Raw genomic sequence first — 19,202 nt, 5'->3', positions numbered from 1 at the left:
GCATCTATCGCTGTCCCAGTTCTAGTACTTGAAGTTGCATTAATGGCACTTCTATCAATATATTCATCCATCACATTATTAAAGTCTCCACCTAACAAGATCTGGCCCTTCATGTTCCCTAGCATCTTGTTAACCTCATCCATAAAATTAGGTTCATCCCTATTTGGGGCGTAAATATTGCACAGAACAACCTGAACTCCATTAATGAGAGCCTGCAGAGCCAACACTCGCCCGTCTTCATCCCGGCTTTCCTTCAATAATACAAAGTTTAGTCTTTTATTAATGAGTACCATGACACCACGACTCTTGCTTGATCTTGAGTTATGAAATACTTTCCCAACCCAATCCCTTTTTAATTTCAATGCTTCATTTTCATTCGCAAAATGCGTCTCCTGGATGTATGCAATATCAGCATTATGAGACTTGAGGTAGCTAAGCACTTTTTTTCTTTTGACTGGTGTGCCACAGCCATTTATATTCCATGACACAATATTAACGTCCACATTCCCCATGACTATGCCATGTTAAGGTATCTATAAGCCTTATATCTTCCAACCCATAACCATTTAACCTGTGCTGATAACCCTGCTTGAACCAGAACATAAGTTTAAACAAGAACAGTACCTCACCTATAGAATCTCTACCAAAAAAATAAAAAACAACGAACATAAAAAAAGAAATAGCGCCGTCCAAAAAAGGAACATGACAGCGCAAAAGCCCCGTGGGCAAAACTGTCTCTGGTCCGTGATGGTCCCGTGGACAGTGAACTGCTGTCCTCCTGCTGTCCCGTCGACACCCCAGGGAGCCCGCCCCCGTCTTATGAAACTATTAACGATGCGCTCCCATGCACGTAATTTAGCTTATTAACCCCTTACTCCACCACTTCCTGAAAGTTCTCACGCACGAATTTCTGGGGAGAAAAGCTTCCTCTGCGCCGCTCGCTCCGCGGTCATATCTTCATAAAATGACAAACGACAGTTCTCCCACAGTATTCCTTTCTTCTGTTTAGCGGTCATGATAACTTTTTGTCGTGCAGTGTAACGGAGAAATCTCACCAGCACGATTCGAGGTGACTGACCAGGTCCCAGGCGTGGTCTCGTACTTCTGTGGCATCTTTCCAGCTCATATTCCTCCCCTCGTAGACCTAGGCCATCCGCGAGTATCTTCATCACATAATCATTTATGCTGCCACCACTTTCCAGACCCTCTTCCAGACCGATAAGCCGAACATTCAGTAATTACAAATTATTGAATGTATGTAATTCTTTGTATTACACCCCCTGGCATATGTTAATTTTGTTCTGGTTGTATACATGTTCTGTATACTGTTTCTTAATAAAGTTTAATAATTGAAAAAAAAAAAAAAGGATTCCCAGAACACCTGTTGTTGGGTGAAAGCTAGATTACCGCGTGTGTGTGTTTGAGAGTGGGATCGGTAGATGTGATGTGACGTCATCCTCTGAGCCGCGCCGCTCTCCGTAGTCACGTGGTCGAACACGGAAGTGGCGTAAACACGAGGAGCGGCGCAGCACAGTCGGTCCAGAAGGTTCAGCGCTCACCTGTGCACGTGTAAGAGGCTTTGATGTCATGGCGGAGTCGGCGTGTGTACCTGGGCAGTTTGATGACGCGGAGGAGGACAGGTGAGTTCGTTTGTTTGTTTTGATAATGCGCTGTAAACAGTGAGGCTGTACCTGGCTAAATCACCATGGTAACGCGTCACCACTCCATAGCAGGATTCAGTCTTATCCAGGTAAGCTCAGGTGTAGCCTGGGTTTCAGCAGCTGATGCTCTGATGCTTTCATGTGTGAGCTTTTTTGTCGCGGTTACTGACGCACCTTACACACACACACTCAGTGTAAGTCTCCATGGCCGTACTGTTGGTGTTTCAGTCCCATACAGAAACCAGCCTCTCACCATCAGGGCTTCTTGTTTCAGGCCAATATTTGCAGGTAAAATTCATTAATATTTACTACATAAATACAATCGACAGGCTTCAGGGCACAAGAACAGAACCACAACTTTAACCCACAGAGGAGCTCTGATAGCTTCACAGAGGGGACCAGTTCACAGCTCGGGCCTCTGCCTTCCTGACCATCGGGGCACCAGGGCTGCCTCCTCTTTCATCATTACATCTTGTTTGCTGTATGAGTAACTTTCGCAGAGATTTCAGCAGCTCTGACTGTGTTTTTGTTGTTTGTTTGTTTTTGTTCTGCAGCGTCAAATCAGTGGAGCTGACTCGCATCAGTGATGCACTGCCTTCATCAGAGCAGCAGGATTTCAGTGAGGAGGAGGAGGATGAGGATGATGATGAGGATGAGTGGGCCTGGAGCTCAGCAGCAGATCTGGCCAAAAGATATAACCAGGCAGCGGGTGGCTTTCAGGTAAGACAGGAAGTGAGTAGAGGTGGAAGAACCAACAGCCTTCCAGGTGTAAAAGGAGATCAGCTGATGATGTATGTGTTGAACGCCTGATTATGCAACAGAGGAGCTAACAGAGGAGCTAACAGAGGAGCTAACAGAGGAGCTAACAGAGGAGCTAACACAGGAGCTAACAGGGACTAATAGAAGGACTAACAGAGGGACTAACAGAGGAGCTAACAGGGACTAATAGAGTGGCTAACAGAGGGACTAACAGAGGAGCTAACAGGGACTAATAGAAGGACTAACAGAGGGACTAACAGAGGAGCTAACAGGGACTAATAGAAGGACTAACAGAGGGACTAACAGAGGAGCTAACAGGGACTAATAGAAGGACTAACAGAGGGGCTAACAGAGGGACTAACAGAGGAGCTAACAGGGACTAATAGAAGGACTAACAGAGGGGCTAACAGGGACTAACAAAGGAGCTAACAGGGACTAATAGAAGTACTAACAGAGGGACTAACAGAGGAGCTAACAGGGACTAATAGAAGGACTAACAGAGGGGCTAACAGAGGGACTAACAGAGGGGCTAACAGAGGAGCTAACAGAAGGACTAACAGAGGAGCTAACAGGGACTAATAGAAGGACTAACAGAGGGGCTAACAGAGGAGCTAACAGGGACTAATAGAAGGACTAACAGAGGAGCTAACAGGGACTAATAGAAGGACTAACAGAGGAGCTAACAGGGACTAATAGAAGGACTAACAGAGGAGCTAACAGGGACTAATAGAAGGACTAACAGAGGAGCTAACAGGGACTAATAGAAGGACTAACAGAGGAGCTAACAGGGACTAATAGAAGGACTAACAGAGGGGCTAACAGAGGAGCTAACAGGGACTAACAGAGTGACTAACAGAAGAGCTAACAGGGACTAACAGAGTGGCTAACAGAGGGACTAACAGAGGAGCTAACAGGGACTAATAGCAGGACTAACAGAGGAGCTAACAGGGACTAACAGAGTGGCTAACAGAGGGACTAACAGAGGAGCTAACAGGGACTAATAGCAGGACTAACAGAGGGGCTAACAGAGGAGCTAACAGGGACTAACAGAGTGACTAACAGAGGAGCTAACAGGGACTAACAGAGTGGCTAACAGAGGGACTAACAGAGGAGCTAACAGAGGAGCTAACAGGGACTAACAGAGTGGCTAACAGAGGGACTAACAGAGGAGCTAACAGGGACTAATAGCAGGACTAACACAGGGGCTAACAGAGGAGCTAACTGAGGAGATGAGTAGTTCCTTGGAGGACTGTTTCTGTGCAAAGCTAACTGAACCTTGCGTTATATTAACATAATTATAAAATGATAGATAGATGGGAATACAAATATGTCTGTGAAGGTTCTCATGGGAATACAAACTTTAGTCTATCTTTGTTTATACAGCTTGAATCAGAATAAAAAGCATAGAAATAAAAACAAGTCTCTATTTCCTGTTGCCTACATTGTAGAGGGGGACTTTGTCTCCAAACAGGAATATGTGTACAGTCAGAGGTTAATGTGGATTCAGCAGGTGGAGGAACCTTTAAATCAGCTGTCATGTCTCAGTGTAGGGGAAAGACTGAAAGTCATTTCCACTGAGAGCTCCAGTAGTTTCTTAGTGTGCAGGCTGTGATCAGCTGACCTGCTGCTCTCTGTGGATGTACACACCTGGATTCATCCAGATTTGAGCAAATGTAAAATTCATATTGTTGAGTCGGGGTTCTTTCCATTTTAATTCATTACTTAAACATTTAATTATTTAATGGGCTATTTAATTATTTTTGGTACTCCTGGCCCTCCATACCTTGGTATAAGCTAACTGTGAGCATGAACCCACAGCCGCTGTGCAGCAGTCACACACTCTACTGTAAACCCATCAGTGCAGCGAACTCACCTGTTCATCCTGCAGAGGATTCTCATGCAGCCTTTAAATGACAGTCTGCCTCAGTTTGATTAGTAGCAGGTTTATGAACAAACACAATGTGACAGATTTAAAACCACGAGGACTTCCATGTGAGCTTTAAATGAGCGTCCTTCTTCCTCTCCTGTCCTTCTTTCTAATCTGTCTCCATCTCTGAGTGAAGTAGCTTTCTGTCTTTTCTCTCCCTGTCAAATACAGCAGCTGGACCTTTAGCTGCAACACACTGTGAGACAAACTGCATGTTTGTTGAGCTGATAAGTGTCAGCTAATAGAAATGAGCTGACAGCGTTGCTCCTCTTCTGTAGTGTTAGCTCGATGCCAAAGAGTGTGTGTGTGTGTGTGTGTGTGCGTGTGTGTGTGTGTGTGTGTGTGTGTGTGTGTGTGTGTGTGTGTGTGTGTGTGTGTGTGTGTGAAATCAAATCAAATCACTTTTATTGTCACATCACATGTGCAGGTACATTGGTACAGCACATGTGAGTGAAATTCTTGTGTGCGAGCTTCACAAGCAACAGAGTTGTGCAAAATACAAGAATGGCTACATCTGAGACTAATAAATATATGTACAATATATAATAGTGTATGCATTTCTGGATGTGTATACTAAATATTTTTCTACGTGTGTGTGTGTGTGTGTGTGTGTGTGTGTACACATATTTTACAAATTAAATAGAGTCAACAATAAATAAAATATATAAAATAAAATATACAGAGTTGAATATGTGCAAAACAGTGGCGTTACTGTACAGTATGGAGTGCATAATGTTGAAGTTCCAGTAGTGAAGCTGAGGTGTCTATGACGTGTTCAGCAGTCTGATGGCCTGGTGGAAAAAGCTGTCTCTCAGTCTGCTGGTACGGGACCGGATGCTGCAGAACCTCCTTCCTGATGGAAGCAGTCTGAACAGTTTATGCTGGGGTGACTGGAGTCCTTGATGATCCTCCCCGCTTTCCTCAGGCAGCGCTTCCTGTAGATGTCTTGGAGGGAGGGAAGCTCACCTCCAATTATCCGTTCAGAGCACCGCACTACTCGCTGGAGAGCTTTGCGGTTGTAGGCGGTGCTGTTGCCATACCAGGTGGTGATGCATCCAGTGAGGATGCTCTCAATGGCACAGTGATAGAAGGTCCTGAGGATGCGGGGGCTCATGCCGAATCTTTTCAGTCTCCTGAGAAAGAAGAGGCGCTGCTGCGCCTTCTTCACTGTTTTGTTTGTGTGTACTGACCACGTGAGATCCTCAGCCAGATGTACACCAAGGAACCGGAAGCTGCTCACTCTCTCCACAGCAGCGCCGTTGATGGTGATGGGGGTGTGTACTTCTCTGCACCTCCGGAAGTCCACTATCAACTCCTTTGTCTTTGCGACGTTGAGGGTGAGATGGTTGTCTTGACACCAGTGGGTCAGGGCGCTGACCTCCTCCCTGTAAGCCGTCTCATCACCGTTGGTGATAAGACCCACCACTGTAGTGTCGTCCGCAAACTTCACAATGATGTTGGAGCTGTTAGTGGCTGTGCAGTCGTAGGTGTAGAGTGAGTACAGGAGAGGGCTCAGTACACACCCCTGTGGAGCACCAGTGTTCATCTCCTCCACACATCACTCACTCACTTGGACACTAGAAGGGGGAATTATGTTGAAATGCTCTTCATAGACTACAGCTCTGCATTTAACACCATAATTCCCTCCACACTCACCACCAAGCTGGAGCATCTGGGACTCAGCTCATCTATGTGTCAGTGGGTCTCCAACTTCCTAACTGGCAGACCACAGGCAGTAAGGATGGGCGGACATGTCTCAGCCTCCACCACTCTCAGCACTGGAGCCCCCCAGGGGTGTGTTCTGAGCCCCCTGCTGTACTCTTTGTACACATATGACTGCGTGGTCACTACCAGCTCCACCACCATCATCAAGTTTGCTGACGACACCGTCGTGGTGGGCCTGATCTCTGATAACAACGAGACGGCCTACCTGAAGGAGATTAGGAATCTGGAGAACTGGTGCCAGAGGAACAACCTCCTTCTAAACGTCAGTAAGACAAAGGAGCTGATAGTGGACTTCAGCACTAAGCAGGAGAGGAACTACCAGACCCCCGTCACCAACGAGTGCCCAGTGGAGAGAGTGGACAGCTTCAAATACCTCGGAGTTCACATCACGCAGGACCTGTCATGGTCCTGTCACATCAACACCGTGGTGAAAAAGGCCCGACAGCGTCTCTACCACCTCAGACGCTTGAGAGACTTCCAACTGCCCTCCAAGGTGCTCAGGAACTTTTACTCGTGCACCATAGAGAGCATCCTGACGGGAAACATCTCAACCTGGTTCGGGAACAGCACCATGCAGGACAGACGAGCTCTACAGAGGGTTGTGCGGTCAGCTGAGCGCACCATCCGCTCCGAGCTCCCTGACCTGCACTCAATCTACAGCAGGCGGTGCCGGACCAAGGCCAGGAAGATGGTGAAGGACCTCAGCCATCCCAACAACAGACTGTTCTCTCTGTTGAGGTCAGGAAAGCGATTCCGCTCCCTGAAGACCAACACAGAGAGACTGAGGAGGAGCTTCTTCCCTCAGGCGATACGGTCTCTCAATCACACCACCACACAGTACTGACCCACACATATGGTTCTTACACACACACTGGACTTTCTGGACTTTGGTTTTGCACAACACTGGACACTATATTCTTCATTTCCAGTTAATACTTGTACAGCTGCTGTTATTGTGTATATATTTATTTAGATTTCTTCATACATTCTTATATAGTTCTATATTGTGTATTGTGTATTTTGTTGTACAGTTATTTTATTTTCAACTTTAATTTATATATTTTATCTTATTCTTCCCAGTTAAATTTACCCTTCATTCTAATTTGTGTTGTACAGTTATTTCATTTTTAACCTTAATTTATATTTTATTCCTTCCTAGTTAAATTTACCCTTTTTAATTTTTCATATTTATTTCCTATCTTATTCATAGCCTTTTCCTTTTTTGTTTTCTTTAGGTCACGAGCAGTTGTCCAAGCATTTCACTACATATCGTACTGTGTATGACTGTGTACGTGACAAATAAAATTTGAATTTGAATTTGGGGGATGAGGTGATGCTGCCCAGTCTGACCACTTGGCGTCTGTCAGACAGGAAGCTAAGGATCCAGCTGCAGAGGGAGCTGCTCAGTCCTAGATCCTGCAGTTTCCTGTCCAGCTTCGAGGGAACGATGGTATTGAATGCTGAGCTGTAATCTACAAACAGCATCCTCACATACGTGTCTCTCTTCTCCAGGTGTGACAGGGCAGTGTGTAGTGTCAGGGCTATGGCATCATCAGTGGACCTGTTGTGGCGGTATGCAAACTGTAGAGGGTCCAGTGAGTCGGGTAGTGCAGAGCAGATGAAGTCCCTGACCAGCTTCTCGAAGCATTTGCTTACGATGGGGGTCAGGGCTACAGGTCGCCAGTCGTTCAATGAGGAGATGGTGGAGGATTTGGGTACAGGGACGATGGTGGCCATTTTGAAGCAGGCTGGGACTACAGACAGAGAGAGGGAAAGGTTGAAGATGTGCGTGAACACTCCAGCCAGCTGAGCCGCGCATGACTTGAGGACGCGGCCGGGAATCCCGTCCGGACCAGTAGCTTTGCGTGCGTTCACCTTCCTGAAGCACCTCCGCACATCCTCCTCAGACACAGTGTGCGCACTGACGTCATCCGCGGTGCGCACACTGTCCGGTCTCATGGTGTTCGCTGTGTCGAATCTAGCGTAGAATACGTTTAGATCCTCACACAGAGAGGCCGTGGTCTGCGGTGTGCTGGTTTTCCCTCTAAAGTCTGTGATCGTGTTTAGTCCCTGCCACATACTCCGAGGGTTGTCAAACTGTTGCTCCACCCTGTCCCTGTACTCACGTTTGGCTGCTTTGATCGTCTTCCGGAGTTGGTAATGTGCGTGTTTGTAGTCCGATGTGTTCGCGGAGGCAAAGGCGGTGCTCCGTGCCGCGCGAACATCTCCGTTAATCCAGGGTTTTTGATTTGGGAAGGATTTGACTGTTCTGGATGGGACGACATCTTCCACGCATTTCCTGATAAATCCACAGACTGAGTCTGTGTACTCGTTAATGTCCCTAGCAGTCACGTGAAACATTTCCCAGTCCGCGTGATCAAAACAGTCCCGCAGCGCAGACTCCGATTGGTCCGTCCAACAGTGCACCGCCCTCCGGGTTGGAGCTTCCTGTTTCAGCTTCTGCCTGTAGGTGGGCAGGAGCAGGATGGAGCGGTGATCTGATTGGCCGAATGGGGCGCGGGGGAGGGCTTTGTACGCATCCCGGAAAGAGGTGTAACAGTGGTCGAGTAGCCGATCTCCACGTGTGTTAAAATGGATGTGTTGGTGGAGTTTTGGTGAGACTTTCTTCAGGTTTCCCTTATTAAAGTCTCCGGCTGTGATAAACGCTGCCTCTGGGTGTGCGGTTTCCTCGCTGCTGATCGCGCTGTACAGTTCCCTGAGTGCTCGGTCAGTGTCGGCTTGTGGGGGAATGTAAACAGCCGTAATAATCACTGCTGTAAATTCCCTCGGTAGCCAGAATGGCCGGCACTTAATCATCAGGTACTCCAGGTCCGGTGAGCAGAAGGATTTGACCGGGTGCACGTTCGCATAATCACACCAGCTGTTGTTGATCATGAAACACACACCACCGCCTCTGCTTTTCCCAGTAAGATCCTGTGACCTGTCCGCGCGATGCACAGAGAACCCCGGCAGTTGTATTGCGGAGTCCGGTACCTTGTCCGATAGCCAGGTTTCTGTGAGGCAGATCACGCAGCAGTCCCGCATCTCTCGCTGGAATGAGATCCGTGCCCGAAGCTCGCACAGCTTGTTCTCCAGAGACTGCATATTAGCCAGTAATAAACTGGGTAACGGTGGTCTGTTAGTGCGCCGTCTCAGTCGAACCAGAACGCCAGATCTTCTCCCTCTGCGTCGGCGTTTGCGGCCTCCAGGGCCAGAGAACAAAGGCGTCTCAGGTGAGATGAATGGGGGGTCTGCAAACGGAGCGTCCGTGTTGCAAAACTTGAACTCCGGAAAGTTATAAGAAAGACCGTCTTTTATGTCCAGTAAGGTTTGTCGGTCGTACACAAGGAGACAAGTGCTGCTCGTGAAAAAATAAAGGAAAAGTAAAATTAAACACAGAAGAAAGCCGTTGCTTGGGGGAGCTCGCGACGAGGCTGCCATACTCGGCGCCATCTTGTTCTTGTATCTCAAATTCAAATTCAAATTTTATTTGTCACGTACACAGTCATACACAGTACGATATGTAGTGAAATGCTTGGACAACTGCTCGTGACCTAAAGAAAACAAAAAAAGGAAAAGGCTATGAATAAGATAGGAAATAAATATGAAAAATTAAAAAGGGTAAATTTAACTAGGAAGGAATAAAATATAAATTAAGGTTAAAAATGAAATAACTGTACAACACAAATTAGAATGAAGGGTAAATTTAACTGGGAGAATAAGATAAAATATATAAATTAAAGTTAAATAAAATAACTGTACAACAAAATACACAATATAAGATAAGATAAGATAAGATAGAACTTTATTAATCCCTCAGGTGGGTTCCTCTGGGAAATTCGATTTCCAAAAAAGCACTGCACCGATAGAAGTTACAGAGTTATACACACACACACATATATATAAATACAGAGACAATATAAATAAAATATACGAAGGGGATAAATAGAATAAATAGGAATAAAAATAAAAATAAAAATACAAGTGAAATATAGAACTATATAAAAATGTATGAAGAAATATAAATAAATATATACACAATAACAGCAGCGTGATTTAAGTAATGAAGTGAAACAAAGTCCAGAAAGTCCAGTGTGTGTGTAAGAACCATATGTGTGGGTCAGTACTGTGTGGTGGTGTGATTGAGAGACCGTATCGCCTGCGGGAAGAAGCTCCTCCTCAGTCTCTCTGTGTGTGTGTGTGAGACGTTATAACCTGAGTTATTTTTGTGCACAGAGTCTCCGACTGCAGTCCAACAGACAGAATCCGTCCAATAAGAAGCTGCCGTCATCAACGCCATCTGACAAAGCTCTGAGGAAATATGAACACAAGATCAACCTGGGTAAGAAACACACACACAAAATGCAGATTTTGGTCCTCACAAAGATGGCTAGACAGGAACATACTCACACACAGCTTTTTAGTTTCGTGAAGCTCTTAAACGACATCGATGTGGCATTTCATCCGCCTTTCAGAGCGACCTGTCTGCTCACAGCTGATTGTCAGTATTGATTGTATTGATTGATCACCTGCACCCAACGGCCTGCTATAAGCCGCTGTGGAGGTCTGGAGCCAGTGAAGCATCATCGAGTCTGCGTCTCTGGTCCAACGTCGGTGTAGGCTTTGTAGTTATGATCAGGAATCGATTGAATCGACTGATCGTCTTTGTTTTCCGGCAGACAAACTGAACTACGCAGACTCAGTGATCAATAAAGTGACAACGATGCAGAAACAGAGAGAAGCCGACACGTGAGTGTGAGAGCAGCTGATGATGCTGCCATCAGCCGTGGTGTTCCTGCTGTGACTCACATCCTGATTGGCTTCTCTCCACAGGTACAGAGTGAGGGACAAATCAGATCGAGCCACAGTGGAACAGGTGAGTTCCTGTAGCGGCTCTGGCCTACAATCTAGAGCACCTCGAGGCGACTGTTGTTGTGATGCGATGCTACCACTTTTACTGAGTTCTTTAGGAAAGAAATGCCAGGAGGTGAAAGATAATCAATAAGGTGAAGATCAATAAGCAGCTGATGCTTTCTTCTTCTTCAGGTGTTAGACCCTCGAACTCGAATGATTCTCTTTAAGATGCTGAGTCGAGGAATTATCTCCGAGATCAACGGCTGCATCAGCACCGGGAAGGAGGTCAGACCATTCACTAATCGCTCGATCAATGCGCTGAACAGTTACACGTGCGCTGATCAATACTCGTCCCTCTCAGGCAAACGTTTATCACGCCAGCACAGCAGCCGGGGACAGCAGAGCCATCAAGATCTACAAGACGTCCATCCTGCTGTTCAAAGACCGCGATAAGTACGTCAGCGGGGAGTTCAGGTGAGTCCGGCACCACAGAAGAAGAGCGCTCAGGTACACCACGAGCACTTCCTGTTGCCTCCAGGTACAGCAGGAGACTCCTTCAGGAACAGTTTGTCCTGTTGGACAAACTGGCAGGTCCTGATGGAATACATGGAAAGGTTCTCAGAGCATGTGCTGACGAACTGACCGGAGTCTTCACTAAAATCTTCAACCTTTCCTTGTCATCAAACACCGTCCCGCCCTGCCTCAAAACCTCCACCATCATCCCCATCGCCAAGAAGACAGCTGTGGCCAGCCCAAATGACTACAGGCCTGTTGCACTTACGCCTGTAGTGATGAAGTGCTTTGAGAGACTGGTCTGTCAGCACATCAGGGCCGGTCTGCCTCCCACTCTGGACCCCCACCAATTTGCCTACAGGACAAATCGATCCACCGAGGACGCTATCACCATAGCGCTCCACACTGCGCTGAGTCACCTGGAGCACCGAGGAAGCTATGTGAGAATGCTCTTTCTGGACTTCAGCTCAGCATTCAATCATATCATCCCGGAGATCCTGGTCCAGAAACTGTCTCACCTGGGACTCTCCACCCCATCTGCCTCTGGATCAAGGACTTCCTGACAAATAGACCACAGTCTGTCAGACTCGGCCCCCACCGGTCCAGCACCATCACACTCAGCACCGGGTCTCCACAAGGATGTGTTTTGAGTCCCCTCCTGTTTACGCTCTACACATCCGACTGCTCCCCTACCCATCTCTCAAACACCATCATAAAGTTCGCGGATGACACCACAGTGGTTGGACTCATCTCAAGGGGGGATGAGTCGGACTACAGAGATGAGGTCAACAGACTGACTGAGTGGTGTTCAGTTAACAACCTCCAACTGAACACCACAAAAACTAAAGAACTTATCTTGGACTTCAGGAAGGGCAGAGCAGACCCGGCCCCACTTTACATTCACGGGAGCTGTGTGGAGAGGGTACACTCCATGAGGTTTCTGGGCGTGCAGATATCTGATGACCTCTCCTGGACTGCAAATACTACAGCGGTGGTTAAAAAGGCCCAGCAGCGTCTCCACTTTCTGAGAGTGCTCAGGAGGAACAACCTGGAGGAGAGGCTGCTGGTGACATTTTACAGAGCCACCATAGAGAGCATCCTAACGTACGGCATAACAACATGGTATGCAGGGTGCTCAGCTGCGGACAGGAAAGTACTGCAGAGGGTCATCAACACAGCCCAGAAGATCACTGGCTGCTCTCTGCCCAGCCTGGAGGTCACTGCAAACTCTCGGTACCTCAGCAGAGCTGGCAATAAAGGACCACTCTCACCCCAGCAACCAACTGTTTGAACTATTACCGTCAGGCCGACGGCACAGGTCACATAAAACCAGGACAAACAGATTCAGGGATAGCTTCTGTCCCAGAGCTATCACCGTAGTAAATAAGCACAAAAACAATTGAACCTATTCCATACCGTCACTGTCATTATATCATGCTGCTATTCATACTGTCATTATATTAATGCTGCTATCCTGTATATATTGTACATACTATTGTTTGAGTACTTACGATTGTTTTTTTGTACTTTTTATATTTTACATTTATATTTATTATTGAAACTTGCACCAAGGGAGTGGCACTCCAATTTCGTTGTACTCTGTACAATGACAATAAAGGCTATTCTATTCTATTCTATTCTATTCTATTCTATTCTATTCTATTCTATTCTATTCTGCAGGTTCCGTCATGGGTACTGTAAAGGAAACCCCCGGAAGATGGTGAGAACATGGGCAGAGAAGGAGATGAGGAACCTCATCAGGTCAGAACCTTTGTAACCACACCCAGAACCAAACAGAACTGGTTCTGACTGGTAGAACCCAGTAAAGCCTGTGTCAAGCGTTAGAGATGCTCTTACTGATAACATGGACGCGCTCTGATTGCATAACCTGTTAAAAACATGGAACCTGTCCCGTTGTCAGAACTTGTTCGGATTGCTAGAACCCAGTAGAACTCGTGTGTGTGTTTCAGGCTGCAGACGGCGGGAATCCCGAGCCCAGAACCTCTCCTCCTCAGAAGCCACGTTCTGCTGATGGGGTTCATTGGAAAAGACAACGTGTAAGTATCGGTCCGATTAATAATCGATCACATCAGCAGAGTCTTACGCTGACTTTAAGGTGATTTTACAGGTTTTTTTGACACTTTTTATTTATTTAGGAACATTTTTATGCAACAAGATAAAATAGAAAAAGAAAAAACAGAAACAGTATGAGGTCATGGGAAGATAACATACACCCGTACATACATCTGCACATCCACACATACATACGTCAGCAAGTCTGCATTACTAATTCTATGCATCAAAGGGTGCTGCCACAAGCTGTAAAGTCCAGCCATTTTCTCCACCGTCTCCTTCCCAAATCTCCCTGCAGTCGCAGAGTGAAAGTCATACATTCCATCAATTTGACGTCTTCCACTATAGAGGTAAAAAGTGTTACAGTGGGAGGATCTCTACAGAGCCAGCGTTTTGTTATGGCCTTCCTCGCAGAAGCCAAGAGAACTTTCAGAAGGTAAACATCATCTGCAGCTAAATCGTCTGTAAAATATCCCAGATACAATGAGGTAAATGTACGAGACACGTGGAATCCCAACACCTCTGTAATTATCTTTATAACTTCCATCCAGAAGGGTCGTATGAGTGGGCAGGACCAGAATACATGACCGTAATCAGCCACGTCTTCCCCACAACTCCTCCAGCAAAACGCAGGTGTAGCACTGAATTTAGACTTCTGTTTAGGCGTTATGAAATAGCGTATAATGTTCTTCCAGCAGAAGTCCCGCCACATGTTGGAGTTAGTCGTGGTAAACTGTGTCTCCCAGATCTGTGCCCACCCATCTTCTGTAATCACAATGTCCATTTCTTTTTCCCATTTCTGCTTTATGTAAATCGTTGAGTGCCCTTTGAGCTTAGTCAGACATTTATACGGTTTACTTATCAAGGCTCTGTTACTCCCAGAGTCATAAGCATCAATGAAAATATTAACAATCGAGAAGTCTCCACGGACACAGCTCTTCAGTCTTTTGCCAATATAGTCACGGAGTTGCAAGTATCAAAAAAAGTCTTGTTTCTCGAGGTCGTAAGTCTTGCATAGGGTATCAAAAGCCATAATTTTAGATTCTACAATAACCAAACACCCAGCAGTGATTCCATGCCACACCCATGGTTCAAATCTACTATCGTGGGAAGCAGGTAAAAAATCAGGGTCATACGCTGGCCACCTCAGAAGTTTTATCTCTTCCTGGAGTTGTGTTCTCCTTTATTCATCGCTGTCTCTTTCATTCATGGGACAGTCCAGCCCCTCTGCTGAAGAACGCCTCACTTTCGGAGTCGAAGGCTCGGGAGCTCTACCTGCAGGTCATACAGAACATGAGGAAGATGTTTCAGGAGGCTCGACTCGTCCACGCCGACCTCAGCGAGTTCAACATGCTGTGAGTTGACTCTTTCAAAGTAAACTTCCTGTGGACCCTTCGGTGTGTTTGATGTATTTCGGCTGTCTGCAGGTATCACAACGGAGATGCTTACATCATCGATGTGTCGCAGTCGGTGGAGCACGATCATCCTCACGCCCTGGAGTTCCTGCGGAAGGACTGCAGCAACATCAATGGTGAGAGGGGTTCTTTCAGAATAACAGGTGAAAGTGAAGAGCAGGTTCTTCTGAAGATGTCGTGCTCTGGCCTCTGACTGCGCTGTCTTCTTTCCCAGAGTTCTTTGTGAAGCACGGCGTGGCTGTGATGACAGTCAGGGAGCTCTTTGACTTCATCACTGACCCGTCCATCACCAGCCAGAACATTGACCAGTACCTGGACAAGGTGCTAACAGCTGCACGGGTCATGTTTTTGCAAGAACGTGCAGAACTTGTTTGATTGACACTTATCGCACTTCTCTCTGATTGTTCAGGCGATGGTGATTGCAGCTGAGAGGACGTCGGAGGAGCGATCGAGTCAGGATGGTGTGGACGAGGAGGTGATGCCTCACAGCTGCTTACACTGATGAGTTTGCCCTTTCTGAGCCAGTCTCACTTCTGACCTCTGACCCCTCAGGTGTTTAAAAAGGCCTACATCCCCCGTACTCTGACTGAGGTGAGTCATTACGAGCGTGACGTCGACCTGGTGAGGACGCAGGAGGAAGAGTCGGCCATCAGTGGACAGAATGACAATGTAAGACCACGAACTCGATGATGCTGATGATGGTGATGATGATGCCGATGATGATGAAGGTATTTTGTGTCTCTCAGATCCTGTATCAGACGCTGACAGGGCTGAAGAAGGACCTCTCTGGAGTTCAGACGGTACGTCACACGTCAGGCGGCCCTTAGCGTAGCGTGGGCGTGGAGTATTTTAGGAGGAAGGTCTTGCTCTGTGGCCGCCATCTTAAAACCCCTCTAGGCAGTTAAACAGCTCCACAGCGAGGAGAGCTGATCAGATCCTGAAAGGGCCTCAACAGCTCAGGTGATCTCACCTGTCTGGTGTCTCCTCAGGTTCCCGCTCTCCTGGAGGACGACTGCTCCTCCTCACAGGAAGAGGAGGAAGAAGAGGAGGAAGAAGAGGAGGAGGAGCAGCAAAGTGAGGATGCTCAGATGGACAGAAAGGTGAAGCAGCAGCAGCGGTGTTCGGGGTTTATCTGTTTGTGCAGCTGGCTCTTCTGTTCGACAGAAGGAAGGTTAGAATTAGCTAAGACAGCTGGGGCGAGTGTTTCGCCGTCAGGTGCAGCTGACTGTGGGGTCTGTCGACACCCTGCTGGGTGGGCGGAGGTTTGCACACCCAAGATTGTGAAAGCGACAACTCGAGATTGAGACGATGTCCACCAAAAATGTCTAACGAGTTTGAAGTGACTGTGAATTCAAGGTCAGAGGCCAGTTTTCTGATGTCACCTGGGATTTTACAAACGATACCGGAGCTGAACGTACCAGCAGGCTAGGAGGGGTTGCTCCGCCCACTGCCAGCAAGGTTAAACTGCTGACAGCCTGAAGGTCTGCGGCGCCTCCGTTTGTCAGAGAGAGGCTGAGCGTGTTTACGGGTCCAGCACTGATCAATGGCAGATGATGATCAGTTTTTGCTTCAGGGCTTCGTTTGAACTCGTAGCGCTCTGTGATCGTCATGGAAACATGACTAAAAATAGACCTGCAGTAGAAGCGTGTCTATGAGTGGCGTGTGACAAGCCCACAAACACACTGATGACACGGCAGCAGCAGTGATGTCATCATTTAATGAGTCTGTCTACACACGGTGAAGAGCAAAGAGGCGGAGCTTAAATGGCACGTAAATACAATCAAAGGGTGTTTCTGAGAAGTGTGAGTCTTCTTCTCCTCTTCAGTGTTTGCCTCCTGCGTGTGGAGCAGCCAACGCTTTGTGGCACATGTACAAACACAAGGCCGATTACAGGCGTAGCTGGAGGAGTAAATAACAAACGCACATACAGAGCTACATACAGGAAGCAGCAGGAGCAGGTTACTGCTCAGAAAACATGGTTCAAACCGTCTTTCTGAGCACTGGGAACTGTCATGTTATTAATAAGAAGATGGCTGCTGCAGCAGGTCAGAGGTCAAAGTGTTGTGCGCGTCGTTCCTGACGTCACGCCATGTTTCCTTTCAGGAGAGGAAGAAGATGGTGAAGGAGGCTCAGCGAGAGAAACGTCGAACCAAAGTACCCAAGCACGTGAAGAAGAGGAAGGAGAAGGTGGCCAAGACGAAGAAGGGCAGATGATGAGTGCCTCCTGCCTCAACCTCCACCTAACAGCCAATCACCAGCGAGCAGAGCTGAGAGCTGCTGCTAGTGAACTTTATGAACAACAGAAACTTTATTTGTACAAATTAACAGAATAAAGATTTTTTTCCCATGATGGTGTCTTTGCAAGAGTCATGTGACCAAACTGCTCTCTGATTATTCATTGGTTGAAGCCCCACCCCCTCGCTGGGTTTGGTCTATAAATAAAGTCCTCCCCACCCTCTTTCTCTGACTCCTCCCCTTCTGCATCGATTAGTCATAAGTGGTGAGAGCTGGATTTGCCATGGCGAAGGAAGATGAGTCATGTGCGGGAACAGTGTTGGGAAAACTTAAGCCGCTGTGAGATGAGCTGGATCAGCCTGAATCTGTGATCCGGATTCACCTTGGACCCGCCCCTCCGTCCAGGTGAACTCGGACCTGGTTTGTGGATCCAAGTTGACCTGCTGAGGCTGATTAAGGTGATACTCAGGTGCTTTAAAATGCAGTCTGACATCATTTGATGACTGGATCTCAGTCTGCCATCACATGTGAGCATGAAATGTAATCAGATTACAATTGGGCTGTCTGCTTTTAAAGCGTAAACTATATTTATGCCAGCTGTAGCAGAGCCTGTGCTTTAAACTCCGTCATGTGACAGGGCTGTCAGTGTTTAGCCCCTCCCTTCAATGACGCCTCTTTACACCTGAAGGTAAAAAAAACCTTTCAGATAGGACTCGGAGGTCCTACAGGAAGTCCTTCCTCCGGCTGTCATAAACACTACACTACCCATAATCCTCACACTCAGCTAATTCTCCCTAAACAGTCTGAATGGCCCAGAGGAAGCCCTCTATAATTCTGCTGCTATGGCACCAGCCATGAAGCACAGACATGAAGAGAAATGCACTCTGGGAGTCGTAGGCTGAACCTCCAGAGTCTGTCTGCCCCCAAGCTTCTCACACACAGGCTGTATCCAGTGTTGGTCAAGTTACTTGAAAAAAGTAATCAGTAACTAATTACTGATTACTTCCCCCAAAAAGTAATCCCGTTACTTTACTGATTACTTATTTTCAAAAGTAATTAATTACTTAGTTACTTAGTTACTTTTTAAAAACACTATTTACAACCTGAATAGGTGATAAAGCGATAGATCTTTCAGCCCAATATTACTTTTTCTGCATAATCCATCATACAAAATGTAATCAAATGGAAAAGTCTCTTTTTTTTAACTTGTTTTATTAGTTTTAATCTTTTAACTTTATGCATGAAGCAAAAATGTAATTATATGCAACATTCTCTGACTGGAAGAAATTAGTTTAACATTTAAACCTATTTTCTGCACATAATATAAAATATTTTTTGTGTTTACACTCAGTCTTTCAAATAGATGCAAGTAAAACACAGCAGAAAATAAATAAAGTCAAAGAATCAGCGGTCCTGTTGCTCTATTTTCACCTGTAAAGCGGGAGTGGTGTAGGCGGAGGTTTACCCTGGTGCAGGTGTGCCGCAGCGGTCAGTTGAAGAATCCGCGAGTTTCTCTGTGAGTTTCTCATTACCTCGTTGCGCACTCGGTGCTTGTTTGGAAGTTTAGGGGGTTTTTTCGCTGCAAAAAGAAGTTTTCTTCCCACGCACAACGGACACTAATGTTTTTGTCACTTTTTATGGAATCAAACTCAAAGTAAGGTCAGTACTTCCACGCTTTAAACGCTGCACGCTCATACTCTCTCCCACAATCGATATGTGATCCATTGTTGATCTGCACACAGCTGTTGTCACTAGCGGCGCACTCGCTTACGTCACTGTCGTGAGACATTCTCGCAAAAAATCACAGTTTTAGTAACGCAGTAACGCAGCGTTCCTACGGGAAAGTAACAGTAATCTAATTACCGTTTTTGCAATAGTAATCCCTTACTTTACTCATTACTTGAAAAAAGTAATCAGATTACAATAACGCGTTACAAGTAACGCGTTACTGCCCATCTCTGGCTGTATCCCAATTCAGGGTCTGCAGCCTTAAAGTACGCAGCCTCAACGATCCTCAAGGGCCGCGTACTCAAAGACCGC

General features: G+C 46.6%; 1 protein-coding gene across 1 annotated transcript; it reads left to right on the top strand.

The window, feature by feature from the left end:
- The first annotated feature begins 1,463 nt into the window (after positions 1–1,463).
- On the top strand, positions 1,464–17,277 carry riok1 (RIO kinase 1 (yeast)). Its single transcript, XM_026150018.2, has 17 exons — positions 1,464–1,640; positions 2,216–2,381; positions 10,309–10,414; positions 10,752–10,821; positions 10,906–10,948; positions 11,119–11,211; positions 11,288–11,400; positions 13,120–13,200; positions 13,410–13,496; positions 14,730–14,867; positions 14,940–15,043; positions 15,142–15,248; positions 15,337–15,402; positions 15,480–15,596; positions 15,674–15,727; positions 15,917–16,027; positions 17,031–17,277. The coding sequence occupies exons 1-17, from the start codon at positions 1,588–1,590 to the stop codon at positions 17,139–17,141; spliced, it is 1,620 nt and encodes a 539-aa protein (XP_026005803.1). The 5' UTR covers positions 1,464–1,587; the 3' UTR covers positions 17,142–17,277.
- The last annotated feature ends 1,925 nt before the right edge of the window (positions 17,278–19,202 follow it).

This window comes from Astatotilapia calliptera, chromosome 18 (assembly GCF_964374335.1).
Source record: "Astatotilapia calliptera chromosome 18, fAstCal68.1, whole genome shotgun sequence".
NCBI lineage: Eukaryota > Metazoa > Chordata > Actinopteri > Cichliformes > Cichlidae > Astatotilapia > Astatotilapia calliptera.
Note: the sequence above shows the minus strand (reverse complement) of the source record. Positions and strands in the feature narration are given on the sequence as shown.